The sequence below is a fragment of the Microplitis demolitor genome, chromosome 4 (genome assembly GCF_026212275.2).
Source record: "Microplitis demolitor isolate Queensland-Clemson2020A chromosome 4, iyMicDemo2.1a, whole genome shotgun sequence".
NCBI lineage: Eukaryota > Metazoa > Arthropoda > Insecta > Hymenoptera > Braconidae > Microplitis > Microplitis demolitor.
Window position 1 is genome coordinate 21370831 of NC_068548.1, and position 18332 is coordinate 21389162.

The window sequence follows — 18332 nt, forward strand, 5'->3', positions numbered from 1 at the left end:
AGCAGACATCAGACGAATTTAAAATTATTAATAAATCAAGTAAATAATTAATAAGATAAAATTCAAAATTAATAAGTGCATTTTTTATAAATATTATTTTTTAAATTATTTACTTCATTCATTTATAATTTTAAATTTGTCTGGTATATACTATACTCTTACCCATAATTTTTTTCATGAAAGACAAAAACAATTTTTATTAAAATTTCTCTTTAAATAATTTAAAGTAGTTTACTATTATTTTTTTAAAAATAACTAGTCATAAATTTTTGACCAATAAATTTGAAAAATCATTTCTTTATTTCCATAATTTATCTTCAAGTTGGTATAAAGTTGTTGATAAAAAGTTTTCCTTCCATACATCCGTTCAATGAAAACATATCTTTAGTTATATATTTTCATGGCTCAAATTTTATAACCTGTTTTACAACATCATGGCCAATAAGATAAATAGAACAGTTGTAATTGGAAACTGATGTAATATAACTTAGTGTACGTGTTTTTTTTTGGTACTGTAACGTAGTAGTAGAGGGTAGAGGGCTAAATTTTAAGTGATGATAAATTTAAAAATTGTTTTATAAATAATGAAAAATTGTTAGTTTATTTTATTTTAGTGTAAAAAGTAACTAGATGGTTTCCAATCATGTGCAGAAAATAGCGATGTGTTGTTATGGTCTTCCCCGGAGTTTCTGTAAACATTCCTGGCGAGTCTGACAAAGTGTGGAGGCAAATCCCGAAACGACACGTAATCCTATTGAGAATGAGTATTGTTGGATACGGCATCGGCATGCTGCAGTCATTTGTATTCACTGGCAATCAGGAATAGTGAGAAATTTAGCACATATAAAGTCTACGTAAATATGGGAAAATAAGTCAGTACGAAATGGTGTTTTGAGAAGTGATAACGTCCGGACAAACAACTCTATTGCGTCATCCTCAAAAAATTATAAAATATCAGTATATTCATTTGTTTATTGGATTTATTTATAAAATTATCAAGGTAATAAATTGTTTATTTTTTTCTCTCTATCAAAAATTATTTTATTATTTTTAAATTTTCATTTGCACTTTTTTTTAAAGAATAATTTGATTATTTAAAAAAATTAAAATTCATGTGATTATTGTTCTTTATACAAAGATTTTTAATTTAATAATTATTGGATTGTTTTTTATTTTTTATAATAAATTTAGAGATAAAAATAATAGAACATTTAAATTTGACACTTCAGCCATTTAATTATAAATTTACTTGCTGTTGAAATTCTATTATTTTTAGAGTAAAAGATAAAAAATTTATTTTTTGCTATTTTCTATACACTTATTCATTCTTTTATTACATTGTTGTCTTGTGAGATAACACTATCTCCGGGTGAAAATTCTGAGAATTACTGAATTATCCCGGACATTTGAATTCCTGATATATTTTAATTATTACTATTCTTTTTACTCAAAGATAATATTTATCTTGAGTAAATAGTTTTCAAAATACTGACCAGCATGCAGATAATTTTTTCTTTTTATTTTTTTTTACCAAGCAATAGTGGTGATAAAAAAAAAATTTAGTTACACTTCCTTCAAATCTTTAAAATAAAAATGATAAATTTGAAAAAAGGATATTTCAAAAAATTGCACCTATAGTATTTGAAATTTTCTACATGTGCATATTTTTTTTAAATTGCTGAAAAAAATTCGAAACTTGTTAATTGTAGCCAACTCCGAGATCATAAATTTTTAAAAGTAATCCAGAAGTTGCTCTGCAGTTTTGAATTTTTAACCCGCCTCAAAAATTTCTTAAGGCAAGTAAAAATTTTTCGCTTCAAAAAATAATTATTTCTGTGTAGCAATTAGTCAATACTGTAATTATTTAACATAAAATATTATTATCTAATTGAAGATAAATTTCTGTTTGTTGAAACAGATGAGTACAAATCCAATTTCGGTTTTGCAAGAATATTTGCAAAAAAATTGCAATCCTCTGCCGAAATATGACATGGTCAGCACTTCATTAGCTAATTCCTCGTTCACATTTCGAGTGACCTGCGATATTGAAGGTAGACCTTACACAGCCCTTGGTGAAGCTAACAGTAAACAAATTGCAAAACATAAGTCAGCTGAAAACATGATCATTTTGTTAAATCAAAACAATTGTGCAATAAAATATGGGAATACTGATGAACCTTGTTCATCACCCGAGAAGAAATCACTCGGGTCAACTGGCAGCAGTCCATCTCCTAGTTGTTCATCAGATTATTCACCAGAATTTAATCCTATTGGCGCATTACAAGTAATTTAATTAACATTATTATTATTTAGAATATTTCAGTGATGTAATTAATAATTTGCAGTGTAAGCAAAACTTTTGATTAAATTTTAACTTGCATTGCTTTCATTTTAAATTTAAATATTTGAAGAATTTTTTTTAATAATTCATTCCATTAAATTCCAGGAAGTCTGTGTAAAAAAAAAATATGTGCTACCGAGTTACAGTGAAGGCAGTTATTCTCAGGGTCATTCTAATTTTAAAATGACTTGTACTTTGGGGACTTACAAAGTTGAAGGTAAATCGAATGGTAAAAAAAAACAGGCCAAGTACGAATGCGCCAGAAAAATGTATGATGAATTAAAAAATATGTCAGAGGATGAAAAAAAAAAATATAAAATAGTAGGTGACAGCAGTGAAATGCAAGTTGATATTGCAAATAATAACAATAGTAACAATAGTAACAATACTACCGCATGTAACTCGCGAGAATTATCGATCGATTCACCTGCTTCTACCCAGCACGCTATTGAAAAAGCATTATCGTTATTTCCCAAATTAACTAAAAGTCACAGCCTAATGCCCGATCCTAAAAAAATGAATCTCTCAAATTATCATTCTTATTTAAAAAGCTCTCTTGATCACATTCAACAAAGAAATTTTTTTGAATTTTATCAAACACTAGATATACAAAAAATAAAAAGTGATATTGATAAACTGTCAATTGTGCTTGATAAAATCTGTAGTATTTTAAATATTAGAAAGGAAGAAGCTCTTGTTAAAACTGCGGATGATAAAAATTATGGAGTTGTGATTAAATTGAAAACTGATCCGGAGTTTTCAGATGTTGGCATTGGTAAAACTATGGGAGAAGCTAGATTGTCTGCTTTATATCGTATCATTCGGACAATTTTTTATCTATTAATGTAATGTAAAAGACAATTCGGTGCTCTGTCAAAGTCTTCATATCTATATTAATGTTTAAGTTTCTGCGATATTGATGTTAATAATTTTTGTTTTTTTCTTCCAATAAAGTAAGAGACCCAATACTCTATCAGGGAACTAGAACCCGATTACTCATGTATTTGTATGTTTATATTTACTAAATTTTATTTAATATGGATATACGAATACATGAAGTAATCGGAGACTAGTTCCCTGATCAGGTATTAGTTCCTGACCGGGTACTAGGTCTTTCACCTTCCAATTTTCAATACTTAACGATATTTTATAAACTAAAGTTTTTAATGTCATAATAGACGTTATAACAAATAATGTTTGGAAAATATTGCAGAATGTTAATGATCAATTATTTTAAAAAATTTATTATTATTATTATTATTATTATTTTTGTTTAAAATATTAACTGACTGAAAGGTAGTAGTAGCCTTTGAAATCAGCTTTTTGCCGACGTTTCGCAAACATTTCAGTTTGCATCTTCAGGGCTAGGTTTCCCCGATATTAATATCGGAGCAATCTAGCCCTGAAGATGTCGACTGGAAAATTTGAGAAATGTCGGCAGGAAGCTGATTTCCAACGCTGCAATCACCCAGCAGACAATTATAATTATTTTAATTAATGCCAGATTATATTTTTGCACAAGATTTTTCAATTTTTTAGTACTAGAATAATTAATGATGTTTGTGTTGTTGTTCAAAAATTTTAGTTACTTTATAGACTTTAAATAGGCTATCAGATCCGACAATTAACTGCTGATCCGCGCACTCGGATGTTAAATCTTGGGTATGTTCTACTCGAAAATTTATTTATGTCAATCTCATGAATTTTTTGGTGATTTATAATGAAATGAACAATTTAATTAGGAGCATAATATTTAAAAAAGAGCTAATAAAATTATAAGTTTAGATTTAATGACTTTTTTTTATGATATTTGAATTGTCGCATACTTTTTGTTATTTATTAATTATTAAATCTTATATGTTAAGATTTTTTTGTTTGAATAATTACAAGGTCACATTTAGAGACATTGAATTAAATTTCCAATGCTCAAAATTGAGTAAAAAATTAAAAAAAAAACAAACAATTTATTACTTTATTTTTAATTCAAAATTTTGTTTCACAAATTAAATTTTTTTACTTTCATAGCAATAAACTGCTGATAGTTATTTTTTTTTGGATTTTAAGTAAAATGAAATTTTGTTACCGCTGGTGTAGTATTGTTGACTAAAAAGTATTTAAGACCCATAAGTATTAAAAGAAAAAGTTTATTTAAAAGTTACGACGTTGATAATTTTATTGGAAATTAATAAATTTATTTTTGCCGGGAATTTATTTTACTTATGGGTCTTAAATCGAATAATATATTTTCGTTCAGAAAATCTGCTCTTAATTTTTTTATTATTATTATTATTATTAAGAATACAGACTGCGTTTAGTTTCAAACCAGTAGTTAGAGAAATTTTTTGTTTCTAAACATGTTTTAAAGACGTTAATGTAATAACCAATAAAATATATTGACTTGAAAAAGTATGTGATTATGTATTTTAAGAAATATTTACTAATATATGTATAACTAATAACAATTGAGATTAATTGTGACCACAAAAATATTTAAAAGATTCAATTTAAACTTTAATGAAAGAAATAAATATATGATATATTTAATAAATATACCAACAACATATTACAGTTTTGCATGATCATTATCTACTGGTCCATTATCCTTTGACTTTACAATTGTCAACAATTAATGATCTAATAAAACTGTGATATGTTTTATAATACTTATACATATTATATGTATTCTATGCATTGAACGGTGATAGGACATAATTATTTTAAGTTTGAATATAAATACTATAAGATTTACGTTTAAAGAATATCGTGTTAGAAAATGTGTATACTGATATAAACTGAGCTCAATTATGAGAAATTTAATGAAACGAATTTACAAGATGACAAATCAATTGATGTAATTTTATTTTGTAATGAAATTTAAAAAATTAAAAAACTTGAAAATGTGATTTATTGGATACTGTTTTTTATTTTAAACTTATACATTTAAATTAGAATGGAGATAACTGTTAGTAGAATAAAAATTGAAAAATGCGCACTTAGATAAGTGGAGAATCAGTACGCGCACTTTTTCAAATTTCATTATTTTATTTATTTATCTAAAATTTTCAAATTATCTCATTACTGATATACTTACATTCATGATAAATTTAATTAAGAAGTGGCAATTTTTTTATAAGACCAAACTTGTTATGAGTGTGAATGTAGCAGATAAGAAACAAATTTTAAATTATAAATAAATAAAGTATATCATTAAATAAATAATATAAAAAAAGCATTTATTAATTTTTAAATTTTTTAAATGCGCATTTTTCAAAAAATTTATTTTATTAATTATTTACTCTATTTATTTATAATTTTAAATTTTATGTCTGCTGCACTTTTTAAATTTTATTCAATTTCAATTTAATTCTCTTTTGTCAAAATTTAAAAAAATGACAACTGTCATCTACATTCACACTCATGTCTTATTTTATTTTTTTTATGATCCTGAAGTTAGCAGAATTGACAATTTTCAAATTTTTTTTTCAACTAATAAATTACAGAAAAAAAAAAAAAACAAAATATGCACATGCAAAAAATTAAAACATCAATCAGTGCAATTATTTGAAATATCAATGAGTGTGAACGTATCTGACAATTGTCAATTTTTCAAATTTTTAAATAAATGTATAAAATATATATAAGTAGAATAAAAGTTAAAAAGTGCGAATTAAAATCAATGAAAAATCAGTACGCGGATTTTTAAAAATTTTATTATTAAGTAAGTAATCGGTCTATTTAAAATTTATAAATTTCCTCATGTCTGCTAAATTCACACTCTTCAAATATTTTTTTTTAATCCATTTTTCCGTACTTGTAAAGACATAACCTTAAAAAATTTTAACACATGGAAATTTAGAAGGTTGTTAAGATTCAGTATTTTTGAAAATATCACAAAATTTATTTTTTAAAAAGTCAACGAATTTAAATTTATTAATTACGGTAATTATAATTACTTATAAAATTTTTTTATTTTTAAATAAATTTCTTTGGAATATAAATCTATTTAAAAAGCTAGGAATTACATGATTCTGAAAGCAGCAATCTGACAGTATTAGTGTTTTTTTAAATTATCCAGTTAATTTCTATTATCATCAAAATAACAAAAACTGTACACAATAAAACTTTTGAAAATTCTTCACATTAATTTTTTTAAATTTTTGCCCATCAGTATTTTACTGCTACTTTAAGATAGTACTGAAGTCAGCCGTCTAGTTTCAAATCTTTTTAAAAACGATAAATGAGTGTGAATGTAGCAGACACAAGACAATTTGTAAATTTTAAATAAATAAATTAAAATAATGAAATTTTAAAAAAATGCGCGTGCGGATCTTGTATTTTTCTAAACGCGCATTTTTTAATTTTTACTCTTCTTACATTTTACTTTTTTCTAAAATTTAAAAAATTGCCAACTGTCAGCTACTTTCACTCATGATAAATTTAAAAAAAAATATTTGAAAAAACTGCTATAATTTTAAAAATTTTCTACAGTTTATATTTTTAGTTCTTTTTTTTTTGTAATCGATTTGTTGAAAAATAAAAATTCAAATATTGTTACCTGACGTATATTTATAAAAATTTTTTGTTGCAGAAAAATGTTATTATTCTGTCCCACATGTGGAAACGCTCTTTTAATAGAAGAAGCATCACAAATGCGCCTCGAGTGTCCGACATGTCCATATGTTTTTAACGTGAACCGTAAAATAGTAACAAGAAATTACCCACTACTCAAAGAAGTTGACAGTGTACTTGGCGGAGAGGAAGCTTGGAAGAATGTCGACGCAACAGACATAACTTGCCCTGAATGCAGTCATCCGCGAGCTTATTTCCGTCAACTTCAAACGCGATCCGCCGATGAGCCTATGACGATATTCTATAGGTGTTGTAATCCAGACTGCTCATTCAATTGGAAGGATTAATATTCATTCTAATACTAAGTACATACTATAAGTACCAGCAATCTTCTTTATTAAACAAAAATTATCTCCATGTACATAAATAATTTATAAAACTTTCTAAAATTAAAACTAACGAATTTTATTTAGTAGTCACTATTTTTATTAAAAATAATTTTTGTACACACACTCAGTGACTTAGAAGGCACTTGACTTAGAGTTTAAAATATTTTATAAAAAAATATTACCAAGTTTACGTAATAAATAATAAATTAATAAAATACAATTAAAGTTTGCGCGAACAGCTCTCCGTAATAAATAAATAATTACCATAATTATTATCATATAAATAAATAAGTCTTAATCAAAGCCAAGAATTTCATCAATATCTCTATCCAAATTATAATCTCTATCTGCAGATTTGATATCAGGAGAATTTGAACGAATTAATTTTTGAGTTCTCGGTGCAGGTTGCGGAAGTTTTGTCACCTTATTTAAACTCTGGTCATCGCTTCTATCAAATGAATATCCTGTTGGTTGATGCGTTGCTTGTTTATTTGAATAATTATTATCATGTAGAGTTAAGTCTTTGGTAAAAATGGCTTCAACAGCTCCGGCAGGTTTTCGTCTCGTTAAACTCAATTGAGACTCAATTTTGCGTGATATCTGAGCTATTTTTTCGCTCTGTGCTGTTTTTAATAAAATGTTTGAATTATTTGTCGGTGTAATTATTTTACAATCGGATTTTTCTTCTGAAATACTTGAAATTTCATAATCACTTTCACTCTCATTGTCTTCTTCATTATCATCATCATTAGTAATTCTATTATTATTGTTATTAGATAAAAAATTAGTAAATGCATTTAATTCTAATGATTTATCATTTTTTCCCGAAGTATCAGTCATTGATTCAAGATCAAATATGACTTTTTTCTTAACTAAACTACCAGTAGACCCACTAGTTGATTTTAAAACACTTTTACTATTTTTAGGTGAATTAGGTAAACTAGACTCGCGTGGTTTTGCTATTGGACTAGACAAATCAGATATTGAAGCACGATGACTAGGCAGTACATTTATTTCAGCTCTGTGAGGTGTCGATGCCACTAGAGATTTACTTAAATATGGAGATCTCAGAGGTGATTTAACTGGGGATGATTTGGCTCTGCCAAAATCTCTTAGATAATCTTTTATACTTTCATAGGAATGTGAGAGTTGTTTATTGTCGACTACTGTAGATTCGGTGATAAAGTTGGACTTGGAAGTGACTTTGCTAGGACTAGGTGTGTATCTCTCGTGAGCAGGCGACAGCAATTTATTGTCAGCAGGAACATCCCGACTTCCTCTTCTCGGAAACTGTCTTACCGGATGTTTAAGTTCATTTTGACTCATCTTTTTAGGCAATAACTCAATATTTAATTTATTAGTGACACTTCTTTCAGGACTCATCACTTTAGATTTTAACTTAGGCACATGAGACTCTGGCGATTTATTACCTGACTGCGATTGATTACCAAAAGCCTTGATAGCCCGAGACTTAACGTTACTCATCAGTTTATTTAGCGGAGATCTTCTATCGCTCGGTTTTTTATCATCTTCTCGTTTGGGAAATTTGTTGTGTAGTTGATACAAAATTTTACGACGGATTTCTTCGAACCTGGGTAACTTTCTCGCCGTAAGGCTGCGATGGTGTTTGACCATCTCCATCGATCGCCTGTAAGTTTCTTCGGAAATCTCATCGCACTCAGGATCAACACCCAGGTCCCGCAATTTTTGTTCAAAAGCTTCCCATATTTTTCTTTTAATATCTTCCTTCGAGTCCGCATCCTTCGCGCGAACTTTTTCTTCAGACTCTGTCGTCGTAGATCCTTCTGATCCACTTGATCCATCAGATTCATCAGTCCCAGACTCAGATTCTGACTCGCTTTCCGAGTTTTCAGTTTCCGTAGCACTCGTCCCAGAGTTAGATTCACTTTCTTCTTCACTCGTAACATCCATTCTATTTTTTTCAGTTTCTTTGGTACCATGACTAGTAACTGGGACCTTGAACCTCTCTGGACCTCTAACATCAAATTTCTTATCAATAATACTCGGGTCATCTTTTTTATCTCCTTTGACTTCAGCGTCGACACCCCAGCGATTAAAATTTATTTCATTCTCCCCAGACTTAATCCCCAAAACTCCTTTACTATTTTTAAAACTCCCTCTCTGCTGATTCCTACCAAAAACTTGGTCATGAACATCAGCAGAAGTAACAAGTATTCTTTTAAATTTATTTATCGACGTCGGAGTTGAAACTTCATCAGATTTATCATCACTATCAGACCTATCATCTTCATCAAGTTTACTAATTTTTAAATGATCAGATTCTCTAGACTTTTCTACGATACTGTTAACAAAGTTTCCAGCTCTTCGTCTCTGACGAGCTGGTGACATTTTGGGACTTAAAAACCTCCCGCTGTCCATAGACCGCTCTTCCAGATCCTTAATTTTCTTTACGTAGTCATCTTTCATAAGATCTGCTGACTCTTGAGTAACTTTCAACTGATTAGATAAATTTTCAATATCTTTAGTGTGCTGGCTCTCCAACTGATCGATTTTAGACTGCCAGTAATCTTCTTGAGCCTTCAATTTAACTTCTATACTCTCAATATTCGGCGCCGATTTACTCAACAACTCCTGTATCTGATCACGCAGTCTCTGCATCTCATTCTCCTGGGACTTCAACAATTCTTTAAATTTCTCAGCATCATCATCAGTTTTCTGATGTTTTTTATCATCAACTTTTAAATTCCTTATCTCGCTAAATAACATCGAAGTTAAATTTGTTATTTCTTCACGATATTTACGATGCTCCTCTTCTATTTTATCCTGGTTATTTTTCGTAGCATCAGAATTTTTCTCACAATATTTATCTCTGAACTCAATACTGTCATACATTTTACTCGATTCATTTCTGACAATTCTTTCAGTCTGATTAAGTCTTTCTTTCAACGTTTTTATTTCATTATGAAGTTTTTCAGTCTCTGCTTTGTACTGATCATGTACCGGCGACAAAATAGACACCTGCGGTGAATTTGAATGCCGTCTATTGATATGTAAGTTTGTAAAAATCGCCGCTTTAAATGACTTCGGACAATAAGGACACTTGTGGATCTCTCCATGTGAATCGACCAATGTCTTCTCAAATAATTTATAATTATCCCGCATTTTATCTTTCAATTCTTTGACTGAATCCTCAGCAGCAGCAACACTTTTTTTTAACTTCACGTTCTCCTCGAGCTTTGAACGCAGCTCATCTTTTAATATAATTACACTATGATCTAGATACTGCTTGCAGTAAAGTAAATACTCAACGGACAATTGCGCCAGTCGGAATAATTTAACAAAATTTGGGTCCAGTATTTTTATGTCATACTCCGTTTCCAAATGATAGTCTACTACATTATTTATATTCTCATCTAGGGTTTCAAAATCTCGTTCTCGTATCAATCGATCAATATCGATACCGCCTATTCAAATCAAATTTTAAATAAATGTAATTATAATTCATTAAATTAATTATTGCCTCCAGTTTTTGATATTTTATTTTATTAAGATTTAAAAATTGAAATTTTCGCGGGCAATTTAAATTTTAAATAAAAATTACTACGTTTGTTTTAGTAAAAGAATAATACGGAGGAATGAAAAATAAACATTAAATAATATATGACTGTAAATATTTGTCATTGAGATAAAATTTAATCATTATTCAATCTTATATCATCAGCAAATATGTGAATGAAATTTAAAATCAATATCGCTATCATCGAAATTAAAACCGCGAAATTTTTTAATCTTGCAGGTGTTAATTTACAGAATACAAAATGAGAAATCACGTAATCGCATTATGAATTTGCTCTTTCTTATCAAACTAAAATTTAAATTCAGCAAAACGTTACCAGTAAGTTTCCAAGTATCAAAAACTGGGGCAATGATCTTAGATAATAAATAAGAGACTCACTTATCCGATTCCAATCGACTCGTACTTTATTGCGATGAGAATTGAAATAAAATCCAGATTCCCTGGCGAGTTTTGGAAAATCATGACACCAATTGGTACCAGCTCTCAGTGAAAATGCCATCTCCAGTAACTCATCAAATAATTTGAATAATTACCAAAATAATTAAAGCTTTTATTATTATTTACATAACCTCTTAACATTTCCACTTTTTTTTACCCCGTACTTGACTGAAAACTTAAAAAAAAAATTAAACAAACGTCAATAAATATTTTCAATTAAAATTTATAACAAAACTATATTAAATTATAAAATACCCGAGGAACTTTACAGTGAGAAAATAATTAACTTATTAATTGCCCATAAATAAAAGGTTTGTTTTGACATACGCGCACCTGGACAAAAGGACGCCAGTTTTTGTGTCAACTAATTATCTAATTATTTATTTTTTATACTTTATCTATAAAAAATAACCAATGGCAGTTGACAACAGTACGATCAATAATAAGTGACATTTAAAAATCATCTATTGTATTTTTTTTTATAATTATGAAAATAAATAAATTTTTTTTTATTCAAATAAAATTAGTTTTTATTTTAAATATAAGAAAAAAATTTTAGTTTTCAAATTTGAATTATTAATCTTGTGAGCTGATTAAAAACATAATTAAGTCTAGGCAAACAAAGTTAAATCAAGTGAGTATTATTTATATATACCTAAATATATATATATATATACATATATAAATACATGTATACAATTAATATAAGTATATCTAAGATGGGATTTTATTATTTTAGTAGCAGTAAACAGTAGAAGACCAGCAGTTCAAGACATGAACAGTTGGTTACATGCCGTCATGTATAACCCATATATCATTTTTTATTACTGATTAGAATCAGTCATATATATATACATATATTTTTTTTTAATACTCATATTTGATAGCAGAATATTAAATTAATGAATAATATTCGCGACTACGGTTAAAAGTTTAATTGAAATCAATAATCTCGGATCAATAAGAGATAAGTGATGGACAGCAGCAAGAAATACGATAATCCAAATCCACGATTGACAGCTAATATTTTTAGTAAATTAATATTTTGGTAATTATTATTAATAAGATAATTATTCATTTACTTGTTTGTTTATTTATTTATTTATTTATTTAGATTTATTTAGTAAGTGTTCATTTAATTTGTCGCGAAAAAATTTTTGTCGAGTGATTTGCGAGAGAGTAATTAATGTAAAATTATTTTTTTTTATGGGTAATCAAGTTGTAATAAAATATTTATATAATGCATTCAACAGGTGGTTAACCCCATTGTTCTCTTATGGAAGAACTCATGATCTGCAGGCTAAAGATTTGCCAAATGTTTTACCTGACGACCGAAGCGAATTACTTGGAGATGTTCTCGAAAGGTAATTTTGGAAAATAATTTTAGTTGGGAATAAAGTAGTGTTTTTATTTTTTGGTTTCCTGCGGGCTTGCAGAGTTTTTTTTTAAATCTGTGATTAACAATTATTCTTTAATTACTTTTCTTTATTATGAATCATTTAAGTCATATATATGTGTATATATATATATATAGAGTTTGATATATTTCATTCATTTTTCTGTATAATTAACAATGGAAGTATAATTTTTTATTGTTTATCAACGTATAAATTCTAAAAATATACTTTGTATGAAAAGGTCAGTTCAACAGTCATTGATATTTGTTATCACGGTATATTTAAATATTCAAAAAAAAATAAATTGATGACTTACATCAATATTTTATAAAAAATTTAAACCTTTATTAAAACGGCCTATGACTAAAATCACCTAAAAATATCAAATTGAAAATTACAGGGGTTCAAAAATTTTTGAATGTTTCCTTCAAAAAATCTTCATTAAATTTTCTATCAATAATTTATCTGCGTATTGCACATTAATTTTTTTTTAATTTTTTATTTTTTTAATTTCGTACGCGTTCATTAAAATTTTTCAACTCACAAAAGTCATATGTAAATTTTGTATCTTAAAATAAAGTGTCTGTAATTAAATTTATCTTATTTTTTAATTTCAGAAACTGGAAAAAAGAACAAGATTCCGCACGTGAAGAAAAAAGATCTCCAAGATTATTCACAGCCTTACGAAATACATATTTACTGCCATACTTATATTTTGGATTTTGGGTAGCTTTGTGCACTGCATTAAGGTAATTAATTACAAATACATTTTTTTTATCAATTAAACTTAAGTAAAAACGAAATTCAATATTTTCATGATACCAGCATCGAAACTTAAACTTTCAGTGTCTTTACAGTCAGTCGCGACAAGCGAATTTCAGTCGAATGCTGCGAAAGAATATTAGCAAACGCGTAAATGGTGAATGCCTTCCATCAGTGGGCAGAAACAAACTTGTTTCGTCCCTTGGGAAGAATCTGGTATATTACACACCAAGGGAGGAAAGTAGAACATTCCAACCCGCGATCTGTATCTGAAAGTTTAAATTTTTTCCTCTTATAATAGAAAAGAACGACCTTCTTCCCTCTAAACAGGGCAGAAATTTAAATTTTCGGCGCAGGAATGGTGACAAATAATGTCTCTGCCTGCAGACTGAAGGCTTTTGCAACAAACTCTGATACTTGTCATTTGTTTGATAGTAATTTCAGATTATTAGTTTACTACTGACTGGCTGTTACTGAAACTTTAAGTCCCAATGCAGGTTATCATGAAGAATCTAGTGCGTAACTCAGGATGAAACACAATTTCAAACTCCGGGTGATGTCAGTCAACTTTACCTTGGTTTGAAATCGTTTACTTTCATCCCTTGTCTCACAATCTGCCACTGAATTGATCATATAATAAATAAACTTTTAAATATATGTGCAAAAATTTTTTTTATCAGAATACTCCAACCATACGTAATGGGGCTTCTTATCTGGTATTTCGATCCACGATCCAATAGTTCGATTAGCGAAGCTTACACATACGCAACAATAGTAATTTCCTTATCGTGTTGTATCGGTCTACTTGAGCACCACATGAATTCAAAACAAATTGAGTTTGGAATGCGCGTACGAGTCGCATGCTCGTCATTGGTTTACCGAAAGGTATAACAAAAAAAATAATAAATAAATATATCATAAAGTTAATAAAAATAATACTTTCAGATGCTAAAATTGTCAACCTCAGCTGCTAGTACAATAGCCGGCGGACAAATAATGAATTTGTTATCAAACGATGTATCAAGATTCGATTATTTATTTATGTTTCTTCATTATCTCTGGATACTTCCGTTCCAAGTAATAGCCACAGCATTTTTAATTTGGCAAAGCGTCAAAGTTGCCATACTAATTGGTATATTTTTTATGATACTACAAACTATACCACTGCAATTATATTTAAGTAAATGGACATACAAATTTCGTAATAAAATAGCCAAGCGTACAGACGAACGAGTACGTTTGATGACTGAAATAATAAACGGGATACAAGTTATAAAAATGTATACATGGGAAAAACCATTTCAACAATTGGTATCACTTGCCCGTAAATATGAAATAGACATACTAACAATAATGTCATACTTAAGAGGCTTCAATTACGCGACATTTGTATTTACTGAACGCATAACACTTTATTTTACAATAATGGCGTATGTACTCGCTGGCAATACTCCATCTGCGGATATTGTATTTTCAATAGCACAGCATTTAAATAGATTGCAATTGACAATGGCAATTTATTGCCCACAAGCAATATCAGCAATCGCCGAATCTCTGGTATCAGTAAAACGATTGGAGAAATTTTTACTGTTACAAGACAATAAACCGCTGATGATATCATCATCACCTGCTGATAAATCTGTGGTAAAAATAAAAGACGGAAGTGCCTCGTGGGAGGAAAATTCAATTGCCAACACATTGCACAACATTAATATTACAATAAATGCTGGACAATTGTGTGCACTCATTGGGCCAGTTGGTGCTGGTAAAAGTTCGCTGTTACAATTAATTTTAGGTGAGCTACCTGTCAATCACGGACACGTGACAATTGGTGGACGTGTGTCTTATGCCTGTCAAGAGTCTTGGCTGTTCTCGGGCTCAGTGAGAAATAATATTTTATTCGGACAGCCATATGATGAAAGACGTTATCGTCAAGTGACAAAAGCTTGTGCCTTATTAAAAGACTTTGTACAACTACCTCAGGGAGACAAAACACTAGTCGGTGAACGTGGTGCTGCATTGAGCGGTGGGCAGCAAGCGCGTATTAATTTAGCAAGAGCTGTTTACAGGGACGCTGATATTTATTTGCTGGATGATCCTCTGTCGGCTGTTGACACCCAAGTTGGAAAAAGTTTATTCGAAGATTGTATCAAGGGATTCTTAGGTAATAAAACACGTATACTAGTTACACATCAAGTCCAGTACTTGAAAGACGTTGACTTGATTGTCGTGCTGAACAATGGAGTGATTGAGAAACAGGGCTCCTATGAAAGCTTCGACCCGCAGCATTTTAAGCTGATGCATTCTAATAGCACTGAGGGATCGGAAAAGAGTTCGTCTGTTGACAAGGAGGCTACGCCATCCGCTGATACTTCCTACATGTCAAATGGACTCTCCGAAGACGAGAGCGAAGAGCCTGAGGAGACTCAGGAACTGATGGCTAAGGGTAACTTAAATAAAGCTTTGGTCTGGAAATATTTCAGAGCAGGCGGGTCATTTGTGATGCTGCTCACCTGGTTGTTGTTTACAATCCTCGGGCAGATTGGGAGCAGCGGTTCTGATTACTGGGTCGCTTACTGGACTACACAAGAAGAAATTAAGTTTAGAATACATGATAAATCATTTGCGAATGATACACTCGGTACTTTAGACGGAAACTCAACCTCAGGTACTTCAGATAATGATACGAGTGTTGATCTACAAGAGGCAATAAATCAAACGCTTTTAGCCAACCAGACCATGGCTGGTGATGAAGCCTTTTATGATAAAAATACGGCTCTGACAATATACGGGATTCTGATTGCGCTGTGCGTAATTATGATAACAGCCAGAAATTTAATGTTCTATAAAGTTTGTATGAATGCAAGTAAAAATTTGCACAATTCAATGTTTGCTTGTTTATTGCAAGCGCCAATGAAGTTTTTCAATACCACCTCGTCGGGCAGGATATTAAACAGATTTTCAAAAGACATTGGGTGTGTCGACGAACAGTTACCAAAGTGTATGGTCGAGGCGATACAAATTTACGCAGTAATGCTTGGAATATTCGTCCAAATAATAATCGTCCATTGGTGGATGGTTTTTTTTATAATTGTCATGATAATATTTTATTGGGTAATTAAAAATATATATTTAGCAACAGCCCAAGATGTCAAGCGGCTTGAAGGTGTGGTCAAGAGTCCTGTTTTTACGCACGTAAGTTCATCAATGGCAGGACTGACGACCATCAGGTCGGGAAATAGTCAGGAATTGGTACGAAAAGAATTTGATTCTTATCAAGATGTGCACACAAGTGCATTCTCAATGATTGTTTTCACGAGTGCCTGGTTCTCGTTGTGGCTAGACGTAGTTACGATAACATTCGTCGCCTGTACGATTTACAGTTTTGTTATAATAGACAATGAAAATACTTTTGCTGGGTCAGTTGGTCTAGTTGTGTCACAAATTCTTATTCTTTGTGGCATGTGTCAGTTCGGAATAAGAACAACTGCCGAGGCGATGACGCAGATGACAAGTGTAGAGAGAGTACTGCAGTTTACAAAACTTGATAAAGAAGGACCCTTTGAAAGTGACGTTAATCAAAAACCACCATCGACATGGCCCAGTCATGGACAAATTAAGTTTGAGCATGTCTACTTAAGGTACAACGAAGATGATGCGCCGGTACTTAAAGATTTAAATGTCACTTTTGATGCTGGAATTAAAGTGGGAATCGTCGGGCGCACTGGTGCCGGTAAATCCTCTTTAATTTCGGCGCTATTTAATTTAACAAAATTTGATGGTAATATTTATATAGACGGTCTAAGTACAAATAAAATTGGCCTGCATGATTTAAGAAGCAAGTTATCAATAATACCTCAGGAGCCGATTCTTTTTTCGGCAACTCTACGGGATAATCTTGACCCATTTCATGAGTACGACGATGCGAGTATCTGGTCAGCTTTAGAAGAAGTTGAATTAAAAAGTGCCGCGCCTTCACTGGACTATATTGTCACTCAGGGTGGGAGTAACTTTAGCGCTGGTCAGCGGCAATTATTGTGCCTGGCACGTGCTATTGTGCGTAACAACAAAATTCTTATTATGGATGAAGCTACGGCTAATGTTGACCCTGCGACAGACGAACTGATTCAGAAAACTATTAGAAATAAATTCAGAAATTGTACTGTGCTGACAATCGCTCATCGTCTCAATACGATCATGGACAGCGATCGGGTACTGGTGATGGACAGTGGAAGAATCGTTGAATTCGATCATCCTCACTTATTATTACAGAACCAGGAGGGATACTTTAGTCGGATGCTTAAGGAAACCGGAAAAGCAATGAATGATAAATTAAAATTAATATCACAGGAAACTTACAACAGCAAATTCACTGCCGATGAACCACCTCATTTAGTCAATGGAACACCAAAGCCATAAGTCCATTTTTTTTAAGTTCTACTCCGTATATTTTTTTTTTTATTTTACTTATTCTTGTACTTACAGTACTTATTTAATTACTTACTTTTTTTGAATATTTTCACATTGACAAGACTCTTTTTTTTTGAAACTCAAGTACAATTTAAATTGTTAGTAATTATTCAATCAGTTCTATATATTTTTGGGTAAAAAATAATTACTGTGATAATGAAAAGCAGCAGATTACTGAAAATTTAATATTTTTAAAAAATCAAAGTAAATATTAACAGAAAATTTATTTATAAAAATAAAAACTTAAAAATTTTTTGACGTCTGCTTTTTTTTTTTTTTTTTTCGTTTAAATTTTTAAAATTTCAAATAATTTCTTCATGAGTGAATCAGTGTTAGAAAATTTAAAAATAAAAAATACTTCGAACTGATTTGCGTAATTACTAAATTAATTATTAATCACATTCGTC

At 30.0% G+C, this 18332-nt stretch overlaps 4 protein-coding genes across 7 annotated transcripts; 3 read left to right on the forward strand and 1 right to left on the reverse strand.

The window, feature by feature from the left end:
• The first annotated feature begins 392 nt into the window (after positions 1 to 392).
• Positions 393 to 5244, forward strand: LOC103578132 (uncharacterized). 4 transcript variants are annotated; one of them, XM_053738505.1, is made up of 5 exons: positions 393 to 492; positions 600 to 1000; positions 1710 to 1796; positions 1919 to 2284; positions 2447 to 5244. In XM_053738505.1, exons 4-5 carry the CDS (start codon positions 1919 to 1921, stop codon positions 3188 to 3190), a joined length of 1110 nt encoding a protein of 369 aa, XP_053594480.1. In that variant the 5' UTR covers positions 393 to 492; positions 600 to 1000; positions 1710 to 1796; the 3' UTR covers positions 3191 to 5244. The 4 variants fall into 4 exon arrangements, with proteins under 4 accessions (XP_053594480.1, XP_053594482.1, XP_053594483.1 ...); XM_053738507.1 differs by having other exon boundaries at positions 395 to 492; positions 615 to 1000; XM_053738508.1 differs by having other exon boundaries at positions 397 to 492; positions 652 to 1000.
• An 892-nt stretch (positions 5245 to 6136) lies between these two features.
• Positions 6137 to 7378, forward strand: LOC103578131 (DNA-directed RNA polymerase III subunit RPC10). Its single transcript, XM_008559091.3, has 2 exons — positions 6137 to 6280; positions 6930 to 7378. Exon 2 carries the CDS (start codon positions 6934 to 6936, stop codon positions 7255 to 7257), a length of 324 nt encoding a protein of 107 aa, XP_008557313.1. The 5' UTR covers positions 6137 to 6280; positions 6930 to 6933; the 3' UTR covers positions 7258 to 7378.
• Positions 7379 to 7446: 68 nt separating this feature from the next.
• LOC103578130 (cilium assembly protein DZIP1L) lies at positions 7447 to 11733 on the reverse strand. Its single transcript, XM_008559090.3, has 3 exons — positions 11552 to 11733; positions 11237 to 11471; positions 7447 to 10745 (listed from the first exon to the last, which is right to left on the reverse strand). The coding sequence occupies exons 2-3, from the start codon at positions 11355 to 11357 to the stop codon at positions 7594 to 7596; spliced, it is 3273 nt and encodes a 1090-aa protein (XP_008557312.1). The 5' UTR covers positions 11358 to 11471; positions 11552 to 11733; the 3' UTR covers positions 7447 to 7593.
• A 92-nt stretch (positions 11734 to 11825) lies between these two features.
• Positions 11826 to 18183, forward strand: LOC103578129 (ATP-binding cassette sub-family C member 4). The gene is made up of 6 exons (XM_008559089.2): positions 11826 to 11930; positions 12036 to 12344; positions 12550 to 12660; positions 13311 to 13442; positions 14136 to 14340; positions 14401 to 18183. The coding sequence occupies exons 2-6, from the start codon at positions 12271 to 12273 to the stop codon at positions 17872 to 17874; spliced, it is 3996 nt and encodes a 1331-aa protein (XP_008557311.1). The 5' UTR covers positions 11826 to 11930; positions 12036 to 12270; the 3' UTR covers positions 17875 to 18183.
• Positions 18184 to 18332: the final 149 nt, after the last annotated feature.